Source organism: Lentinula edodes, assembly GCF_021015755.1.
Source record: "Lentinula edodes strain Le(Bin) 0899 ss11 chromosome Unknown C8R40scaffold_16, whole genome shotgun sequence".
NCBI classification, from domain to species: Eukaryota; Fungi; Basidiomycota; class Agaricomycetes; order Agaricales; family Omphalotaceae; genus Lentinula; species Lentinula edodes.
The window spans coordinates 355,308-366,382 of record NW_025764322.1 but is presented as its reverse complement, the minus strand read 5'-3'; the positions used below and the strand labels follow the sequence as shown (position 1 = coordinate 366,382).

The 11,075-nt window shown below is 46.3% G+C and overlaps 1 protein-coding gene across 1 annotated transcript; it reads left to right on the top strand.

The window, feature by feature from the left end:
- Positions 1–9,677: 9,677 nt before the first annotated feature.
- C8R40DRAFT_1170255 (uncharacterized protein) lies at positions 9,678–10,523 on the top strand (the record flags this gene model as incomplete). Its single annotated transcript, XM_046231507.1, has 3 exons — positions 9,678–9,745; positions 9,799–10,463; positions 10,513–10,523. The coding sequence occupies 3 exons, from the start codon at positions 9,678–9,680 to the stop codon at positions 10,521–10,523; spliced, it is 744 nt and encodes a 247-aa protein (XP_046086739.1).
- Positions 10,524–11,075: the final 552 nt, after the last annotated feature.

Sequence of the window (11,075 nt, the reverse complement as noted above, 5' to 3'; positions counted from 1 at the left end):
GTAATTGAGTCACTAGGAACTCCACCTTGTGAATTGTTCCATCCACAAAACTGATCTGGTCAGTATAGGTCTGAGTTATCAATCCTGCGGAGGTAGGTTGCCCGTCGAACAGCTCCAAAGAGATGCTGTTTGTTAGGTCAACCAAATTTTTGGGATGTCGCATAGCGACGGTTTTGTCTATGAAGCATCTAGTTGCTCCACTATCCACTAGTGTGGCGTATTCTTTGTCTTCATCGAGGTCGGTAACGAGCTTGCCTCGTTTTTGTGTGAAAGAGAAAGGAAGGAATCTAATGGGCACTCCAACCAACCAATCTAATACACAATATGCGAGTTCACTGCTATCAAATTTATTTAATAGCAAGGGGTAGCGTTGGCAAAGGTTCCGCAAAGCTTTGAGAGCTAAGTAAGAAGCTTTGATCAATCAATTTGAATTGTTCTAAGGATTCAATATATTCCTTTGATCAAGGTAGATTTAGCACGACTTGTGCTTTGGTTTATATTGATTTGGGTATATCAAGAATTGGGGGTTTGAATCAAAGTAAATTAAAACCGAAACACACAGACCCCTACGGAGGGCTAGAACTATGTGCTGGCACAACCACACAGCATGATTTGCCCTTAAGACCAACGACTGATCCTAAGTTCGAAGAATACCCAACAACTGGATATACTTCTCGCAGTCACAAGGAGCAGAACACAACGTTCCTATACTCACAAGTGCCGGGCCCGAATGGCTGCTAGCGAAGAGGTTTCAGTCTGGCGGGAGTGTGTCTTTCCTTTTTATGGATTAGCACTGCAACGTCGTCCCAAAATCACTTGTATTCCAGATACATCGGATCGCTATTTATACATACAGAATATAGAGTCGCATAGTACAATTAATTTAATACAATCAACGTTCGGAACCGCAAGGAAACTTCTACACTCAGTCAGATACCATTTAATTTGAATCTACATGTCCTCATTTGGTCCATATTGGTTCCAAGATTCTAGTATACCTCCAAACATAGGTAGGTACTTCAATATTCATTTAATTTAATTGTTTTTAGAGAATGACTCGAATAGTGTTCAACTATCATTGCTGTTCAGCACTTACTTCGATCGTTTGTCATCTCGTCCGGAGGCAAATCAGCTCTCCTCGATTCTAATCCTATCAATCCGATTCATCTGGATTAAACTAATTGCTTCTCTCTTTCAATAGACACTCATTGTGCCTATACTCTATCAAGGGAGTTACGCATAGTATTCATTTAATTGCATTCTTCATTATTTTCTACGTCAGGACTCTTTTGACATTCATTTGATATGTCTCCGGAGCCTCGCAGTCTTCCGATTGTTCTTCTAGTCATTTTCCTCAACCATGCAACTTGATTGGTCTATTAGACTAAATCGCAGTCTTTTAGATTAATGCATGATCTCGTTCTAGAAGGAGTATTTGATAATTCTTGAGCTCTAGAAAGTCATTTCGAGTCAATCCTCGGTTCATGGTCACTTGAGTAAGTTCTTCCAAACTCCTGCCAGTGTAAGGTCCAATAAGAATACCCTTGGTATGTCATACATGAATGGTCATCCTTCGGATGTAGTTCGAGTCTGGTATAATCCTGCTTGACAAACAGGTAGACTGCTATCCATAGGTAGTATCGGGGATGGGTAAACTAACCAACTTGTGGTAGTATGGGTATATGGTCCCTTCAACTTATTAGACTGATTCAGTATTGACTTTGACTGTCAATCTGGGTCTCAATTACAGTCCTCTTGATACGAATCTATACATGAAAATGTCACAATTCACAGCATAGACGTCTAGCCAAAATTTAGGCGTGTCATCGGAGAACGGAAAGCGTGTAAGGATGATGAAGGAGTTGTAGGATCGGGACGTGAGACGAGCTGGCTGACTCCCCGCGAGTGCAGCTCTTATTGTGGTAGGCGAAGGTGTTGCGGGGCTTCGCAGTTCACCCTGATCTACCTTGAAGCCCCCTGCCCATTTCCCACTTCGTCCAACAGTTCTTGCTCACCTCCCTTTGGTGAGTCTAAGATGTGAACGTTCCAGAGATCATCCATTCCTTCCCGTTCTTCCACCACAATCCCGGCGCGAATCCGTTCTAAGGACGAGTTGAATCGTCCTTACGACCTCCCCCTTGGTTGGCCGTCCCTCTTCCTCAAGTTGAATCGGCCTTGGAAGCTCTCTCTGAGCTCTCTTGATCCTCCACTGGACGTTCTAACGATTCTGGGTTAGGGCAGTCCTTTGCCCAGTGCTCCTTTCGTCCACAACACATGCAGAGCTCCTGCCTTCGTCTTCTCCACTTCTCCGCTCTTTCCTCAGGAGTCCATTTCCTCCCGGTATCGGTAACTCCTGCTTGGAGGACTGCTTCAGTCCATTCTCCTCCATCCCTGCAGTGACAGCAGTCTTCGTCCTCCTCTCGATTTTCGCTATCGTAACTTTCTCCTTCCCCCCAAGCTGCGGACACCCTCTGTTGTCCCTCTTTCCAGTTGGACCTGTTTTGGAACCTCCCTGTCACAGCTGGTTTCGGATTGGAGGTCCAGACGTCAGCTGGCTCTCTTTCCCTATGCAAGGGGGACTTGTAAGGAGCTTCGGGTGCTAACTCCAACCCGGGGAAGCGACTCAGCCATCCTTGCAGTGGTTTTTCGCCGTGGAGGTTCCTCAAACTCTCCGCTTGCGCACGTACAGCTCCATCCAACTTCGTGAACACTTGAGTCCATTCATCGTAGGATCGAGGTTCTTCCCTTCCGGTAACAACCTGTAGAGGCAACCAGGGAGCTACCCCTTTCTTGAGGTATGTTATCAGAGCCTCGTCATTAAACCCGGTCAGAGGAGCGTATTCGTTGAAGCGAATGAAGAAGTTGGTGAAGCTTTCCTCCGGCATTTGCTTCATCCAGGCCAATCTCCTCCTTGCCTCGTCCGCTTCGTCAATGGGTCCAAATTTGGAACCGAACTCTCGTTTAAACTCCATCCAGTCCTCGAGGCAAGTGTACTCCCCCTTCAGTCATTGCCGGTTCAATGTGTCAAAGTGGGAGAGTGCTGCACCAGTGAGATGGCTGGCTGCCGAAGCGCACTTGTCCTTTTCATGAGCATAGATGGTAGGTCGTACTCCAAACATCCTTTCCAAACTGAGGACCCACGTCTTCCATGCAGACCAGTCGTCACCTGCAAAGCTTTCGATCTTACCGACGTCAAGCTTCGACTCAATGGTAATCCAATTTTTTTCTTCGTTGCTCTCCCATGTACTCCATCCCTCGTTGGGAGGTCTAGGAGCTGCCTTACGGTGCCAACCTTGTCTTGGATCGTGGTACCAGGGTTGGTCCGGGTCATAGCGTGTTGGAGGTACTTCAGGAGCTCCAGTGGGGAGCTCTCCTCTGTCCTCCTCTCTCCTTCCACCGTTCCTACTCGATTGGTTCTGTTCCCCCTCGTCGGAACCTTCCGAATTACTATCAGCTGGTCCCCCTGAAGGTGGTGGAGGAGGAGGAGGCGGAGGTGGTGCTCCTCCCCCACTCCTTCCTCCCTGTTCTCTTTGACCCTGTCCCCCTTGACTCAGAGGTCATTCTCAATCTCTCGATTGACTAGAAAGATGTGGGGGAGGTACTCTAGGAGGGGGGTTAAACCCGCCTTTGCCTCCTCCCTCGTTTTCCAACGCGTACACTCCTCCTTCCGGTCTCACATACTCCCCTAGTTCAGCTCTTTGCACTCGGGCTCCCCACTCGTGAATACATCGTCGGTCCACACTCGGAGTAGCCGGGATCTGTCCTGCTTGTTCTACCTGGGGGTTTCCATCCTTAGCTCCTGTAGGAGTGTTTCGGTTAAAGGATATTGGTTCCATAGCTTGCCAGCTCCTTGGCTGGGGAACTACAGGGGAAGGACCTCCCCTCATGTATTCTCTCATTACCCTAGGCGCTCGCCCGAATAATCCCGCCATGTTTCCTGTTTTGGAAAGGGGTCCCCCAGTCGGTACTTCCCCCGCTGCGAATCCTTTCTTTACCTCACGGAGTTGTTCCTGGAGCGTCTCAATGACCCGAGCCTGTTGTTGGATCATTGCTACCAATTTTTGAGAGCGTGCCGAGTCGACAACCATGCCAGGTCGGTTCGTCTGAGCTCCAGTTACAAAGGAAGTTCCTAAAGGAGCTCCCTGCGGGGGTACCGCCTCTTCGTGAACTACCAATGTCCTTCGTTGGTTTGGATCCCTTTGACTCTCCGCTCCCACTGCCTGAGATTGCATCGATACCGACCCTTGATAGGGTATGACTGATGGATTGCTCAGTCTTGGAGGAACGTGTACAGGGTTGGGAACCAGCCGAGCTGTCAGATCTTGTCCGTAGATCCGTGATGAATGTTGTGCACCATCCATCCTTACCTCCCCAAACTGGTACCGCTGTGTCGAGACTGGCGTTACCGGTTTCGTTTGCAGGTTAACTCTGGGGGGAGGGGTCGAATTTTGACCCAGGGCATGTACAGTGGGGGAGGTTCCCGAGCGCAACTGGGGACTCCTCGTGGCCGTATTGCCGGGGTTAAGAAATTCAGGAACCTCGTTATTCCTGGATGATGAATGTTTCTGCCCCCGGAAACGACCATCAGAACCATGGAGCTGCCCTTTCGGGTCAAATTGCTCCAGAGGGAACTCCCCTACATTCTCTGGTTCGCATTGAACCATGTACGAGGTTCCCCGATTATCCGCGACCAGTCTGCGACGGAATTCCAAGGCCCTTTCTAGATTTGATCCAGAAAATTCTTCCGACAGCATCAGAGTGTCTGATTCCACTAGTAACATCCGGTGTCGGGTCTCCTGAGAGCACAACATCGCTTCAGACTCCTCACTCCTCACCAGGAGCTGGTGCATATGCCTCATGGGCGTGTACGTGTACACCGTCTGTCCGCTACGGACCTGGACAGGACTATCCTGATCAGGCATTGACTCCACTGGGGCCAGGAGGTGAGCCGTGGTGTATCTCCTGTGTCTACGATTTTTTGCAGCGATTGTGTTAGCATCCTCGTTACTTTCCTCATCGATTTTAGCTGCCGCCGCCGCTAGGTTTGCGTTCCGAAGTATTTGGATAGCCTGATAGTTTGGGATATTAACCCTCGAAGGGGGAGGTTCAAATCATACTGCTCCCGATCTGTAGTTAGATGCTCGGTACAATATATGCAGACCCACTTCGCCACAGAAATCCTTCTCGTTTCCATGGGTATGAGGGAGGAGGGGAAGTATTCCCCTCGCATTTCGGAATGATCGTCCGTAACGAGCCTCTGCCTCTAGCAATTCTAACATCCGCTCGGGATCCAGTAGGACGTTATACAACCAGAGAAAGTCTGATCGATTTGCTGGGGTCATCAGCCACCGCTGGGCCTTCTCTGGGAGGTCTATTTCCAGTTGAGTTCCCACCGTTAGGAACTGTACTCGTAGGTCTGAGAATTTGAGACCGTCTCCCAATATTTCAATCCCCATCGACTCCAATACCTCCCTTAAGACCATAGCTACGTCCTCCAGGATACACTCCTGAATTCGAATGACATCTTCCAGATGCAGTGTCATTTCAGACAACGGTTGCACTGGGAAGTTGGTCCTACTATGATGGAGTGCGTGAGTACGCTCCCAGTTAGGCGTATTCATAGCTTGACTCTTCAAGAGGCCGGAGAGTGAAACTCCTCGTCTCGGGGGAGGAGGGTTAAGGGACTGTACGGGAGGAGTCGGTAGCCTCCTGGATGACGTTCGAGACTGTTCAGAGACTGCAGGTGATACCCTCCTCTCCGGAAGTTTCTCCTGTTGTCTTATTGTAAGAGGATCCGTATTCTCCCCTTGTATCCTTTCAATAGTGGCTACTTGGCCGCTGACTCTTCCACCCGCGTTCGAAGCTGACTCCATGTCTAGCTGCGGTACCGGTCCAGGGGGAGGTCCTCTCGTTCCCCAGGTAGGGGAGTAGGTGAAACCTCCCATGGGACTACTGGCAGGTTGGGCATAACCCATGGAGGTATACCTCCGTTGTGGTGGTCCCATCCCAGGTTCCACTGGAGGGGGCTCCTGAACTGCCGGTTGACGTCCCTCAGGGGTCCGGATGTTGCTAGCGGTTTCATCCCCAAACAACTGTTCTGGGATGGACATCAGGCATTGACCAGCTGCCACCGTGATGACAGTGGAACTAGCAGCCTGGTTCGACTTTTGAGCTTGTGTCGTGTTTCCACGAGATAAGGCGCTCTTTTGTTTCTTTGATTCGGTCTTGGAACTAGAAGGTCATTCCATTGACGTCGCAGACATTTCACCGCAACGAGTCCGTTCGGTGACGGGAGAGCTTGGTATAATGTAAGACCTGGGTCAGAATAGGTCTTAGGGTAGGGTTTGGTATATGAAGGTTTATGTTGTAGCATGCTAGGAGCAGGCTGGAGCTCGAAGGGAGCTACAGGAACTGCGACCGAGGACAGGAATGACCTAGTAGTGGATGGGACGAAGAGATGGTGACCCTTGAGGGGGTTCCTAGGAGGTCCAGGGAGGTCCTAGAACATCAATATAGGGTTCGAATAGGTCGTAGATGGAAATGGGTCTCGAGGTGGTAAGCTTCCAAGAAGGTATACGCCCAGGAAGGTAGGTTCCCGGGGACTGGGCTTGAGGAAGGATGTCCTCGAGTGTTGGAGGTGGTAACGGAGAAGCAATACGTGGTTTGACGTGAGGGGTAGCTTCGACGTTACTTAGATCGAGGTCCCGAAGCTTACAAAGTGGCTAGGAAGCTCTGGGAGGTCTGGGGAAGGGTAGCTCACCAAAGTGTTTAGGCATTGGGGAGCTTTAGTAATGTTCGAGGGAGCTCGGAGACTCACTCGGATGGCTTAGACTTGAAGTAAAAGCGTATATTTGATCGTATAGACGATCAGAGAGAGAGTAGACGAGAGTAAAGAGAAACAGAGGTAGAGAAACAGAGAGTAAAGAGAAATCCGTATGGTTAGCAGGTACAAAGGGACAGGGACTGGACCTATGCAAAAGGGTGTGTGTTCAAAATATACCAAGCTGGGGCTTCAGGACATTACGGCGCTACTTAAATAGGTACGGGAAGTGAACAAGAGAACATCTGGAGACATGAGGCAGCTAATCGAGGGAGGGAGGTAATCGAGATTAATACTTAAAGGGGTTGTCAGTTAGGAAGGTTTCCGTATGCGTGTCGGGGTGAAGGACGTTTGGGTAGTTGTGTCAGAAATACTAGGGGAGGTGCCTGGTGGTACTTGGGGAGGTGCAGAGGAGGTACAGGAGGTGGATAGGATGTATGACAATGTGTGGCGGGTACTGGGACTGGTCTGGTTGTAGCCAGGGCATGACACATATATAGGCAAAAAAGGTGTCCTAAAAAGGAAGTACGGCGCTTCAAATTGGCATGAAGTGACATACATAAAGACGAGTCTTCATTTTATTCAGCCTCATAACAATCTTCATCTCATGAGGCTGAAGAAGTTGGGAAAGATACCAGGCTTTTTGGGCACATTCCTTCCAGGACAGGGTGTGTTGTATACAGTGATTGAAGCCGCAATAACAATCAATGCTAACGTCAACAATGTGAATGATCGCGACGATGATAAAGATGCTTTGCCACTCAACGAAGATCCCAATGACAAAGATGAGGTGCTCAGTAAACTAACCACTGTGATGCATATATCAATGGACACTACCTAGTGTATACTGTATATATGATGTATATTGACCTTGTGTACCCCTATAATGTATATACTGTATGTTGCTTGTAATGAGTGGTAGATGGGAAGCACATATGAGTACAGATTTGAACACCCAAGAAAATATGGGAGGTGCACGGATGTATCATGTATGTACAGGAGGCGGTCCTCCAGCTACTCGGGTGTATGGGAATACTGTTCCAAAGGATCTGAATTATACAAAGTTGACTGGAATTATCCAGCTTTTATTGCACTAGGGGCTGATAGTGGATCTTCATGACAACAGCCTTTGCCACCCCCCTTCCCTTTGGCAAAGGCTATTATCTTCATTTACTGGGCATATGAGGTGTGATATTCTTGGAATTAACTCCAGAGGTCCAAAATATTATTATTATCTTTCAATCTAATCATTCAGCTCTATTGCAATGCCATACAAAGATGAAGCTCGGAACACTTTAATTTTGCAGATATTGTTATAGTCCAAGTTAAACACAAGTGTGGGTTTTAGTATTAAAGCTTTATTACTTGGAAATACAACTGTATTATGTTATGAAGACCCACTGAAGTGTCATTCAGATGGAATCACTGTGTAGTTCTGTGTGTTTCCTCCAAATACAATGTACTGTCCAGTCTCAGCATCACTGATATGCTAGTCCAAGTGGCAAAAAATTCAGCAGGAATTTTATGGCTTAGCAGAACTTTTTTTACCTTACCTGGAATTTATAAGCTCAGCAAGAAACTTATACTGCCAACAGAAAATATACTTTGGATAGCAGAAAATTCATCCCTCACAGCAGAAAACTCATAAGATGTAGCAGAAAAATTACACCTCCTAGCAGAAAACTCAATGTAGCAGAAAAATTACAAGACACAGCAGAAACAGAAAACTCATAAGATGTAGCAGAAAACTCATAGTTGTAACTGTCCTACAAAAAGACATTTTTCTACCTAGATAAATTGATAGATTGATACAAGGCACCATCTTGAGAGACAGGGCTGTCTCAGAACAGCTGGTTACAGTAGGACAACAGCAGCCACATACGAGAATGAGTATGAGCAAGAGTATGAGACAGAGTCTAAGAAAGACCATGAATACAAGAGAGAGAGTACGAGAAAGAGTATACCTAGCAAGTGTGATGCCTAACATTGGTATGCCTTTTTATCAATATATATATGAGTTCTACAAACCAATACTTCAGCCTGCGAGCAAAATTTATTGACATAGTGACTGTTTCATTGCTATATAGCTAATATAAATGTAGGAAAATGGATAGTAGAGCTAGGTGCTTACAGTCTCTGTCGATGAGGATGAAGACAGTGAAATGAAACTACACCACATTTCCTCAACCTTGATATCTGAGTAACAACAGTTCATGGAAGGACTTTGAGCAATAAATCAATGCAGAGTAACAGAAACTTACTGGATGGGATGTCAGATGGGTCATAGAAAACTTGAATAGCAAGGAGACCCGCATTTTCCTGACCTCTATCTGAGATAGTGAGGGTTGTCTGTGTGGATATACAGGTGGATATTGTCTGAACTGGATCTTCAGGAGGCATATTTGGACAAGAATGTTTATGTGGCATGGAGAAAGAAGGACATGGAAGGTGGGTAAGGAAGGAATGCCTGTGACTGTGACTGAATGTCACTCTGCCCTCACTCAGCTACTGAGCACTTAACGCAAATGACAGACAAACCCAAGCTGGAGCCAGAGCCCAAGGCTAATTTGAAGCCCAAAGCAGATGTCAAAAGTCTGTAGATCCAGATGACCCAAGCTACACTAAAATAGTAGAGTTTTATCATGAAGATAGGATAGTGGTTCTTGAAACTAAAGAAATGGACAATGTATGGTTTCCCTACAGGTGGCTCATAAAATATTTAACATATTTATCTTAGAGAGGCAGAATCACACATTCCCAATACAAAATGAACTTGTCTTCTCTCAAGCTTCATGCTCCCATCTTGGTCAACTTTTTCATTGAAGAACTTAACTTGAATAGGATCAAAGGAACAGAAATGGATCCTATAATCTTACCCTTTTTGACTCAGGAATTTAGCAATTTTCTGCACTGGATTTATGATAGGTGAATATTTTTCAATGCTGAATAATATGTCCTCACAAGTATAATAACTACAGAGAGTGGTGTCCTTTTCAATTGACAGAAGAAAGTCTAGTGGACCTTCTAGAGGTGGCTTTTACTTTGAAGGCTGAGGATGGAATTTCCTATGCTGTTCATGGTTTGGAAAGTCTTGGAACACCTCCTGCCAGAATGTTAGAGCTAGTTGGCGATTTTCATCATATTCCTGATGTTCATCGTTGGCTTGGTCCTGCTGTAAAAGCTCTCATTCAGAGGCCACTAGGTGAAATCACACAAGATGAGGAAAGGCAGATTCTTGTTGCCTATCCTACCATTGCTAGGACCAGAGAGGCTATATGCACTTTACTTATGGAAATATCCCAAGCAACGTTTCCTCTTTTTTTGGTTGATAAAGAACAAGGTCTGCCTTCCTCTGAAGCTTGCTCTGAGCATGCAGCCTGCATCGAATCCTGGCACTCTGTGTGGAAAGAAAAGATCACCTCCTGTCTTTTGGACTTCAAGAAGCCTCTTACCTACAAGGAGCTTCTTGATATTCTACAGAGCACCGATTTTCCCTTAGTAAATCCTTTTTGCAAGAATCGAATGCTAAAATGGTTGAAAAAGAAGAATAATTTCCCTGGAATGCAACAAATTTTAGACTATGCAGTAGCTTCAGTGGAGGATATTTACAGAATTTACCCAAGCACTCCTATTTCTGCTTCGAGTATGTCTACTTTTTTGTTCTACTTTTTTGCTATTGACATTTTTTATAGCTATAGCTTGAATGATATTCTGTAGCTACTTTATATATGTATATACTGCAGAAATAACATAAGATGGGGAGAAAGAAAGCCTACAGAGCCTGATGGCCCAGATGGATTGTCAAAATTGAAGGTAACTTCAATTTGAGGCACACCACAAAGTTTCTTAGAATCTCCTGTAAAGTAGGTGGCTCTAAAGGAAAAAAGAGCGTGATTTGTAGCCCAGAATACATTAAGTCATTAAGCGCCTCAAGGCGCTTACTGCATTTCCTTGGATGCTCAATTAGGCAAGATAGGCATTTCGGACTTACCTTCCTTTTTGAGCCTCCACCACAGTGGCACTACTACATGCCTGACCTTAGTTTTTCTACAACTCAACTTCAGGCTCTACATACCTTATTTCTCTCTCAGGGATCAAATCTTCCAGAAGAGTTGAAGCTTTTGTTAGGCTCTCTTCAAATTCAGTTGGAAGGCAACTTCTCTCCAAATCCCTCTTTCCCTACTCCTTCACCTTCGCCTGAACATCCTTCCAAAGCTGCCAGAGTTACCAAGTACCTTTCCATCAGAACTAGGCC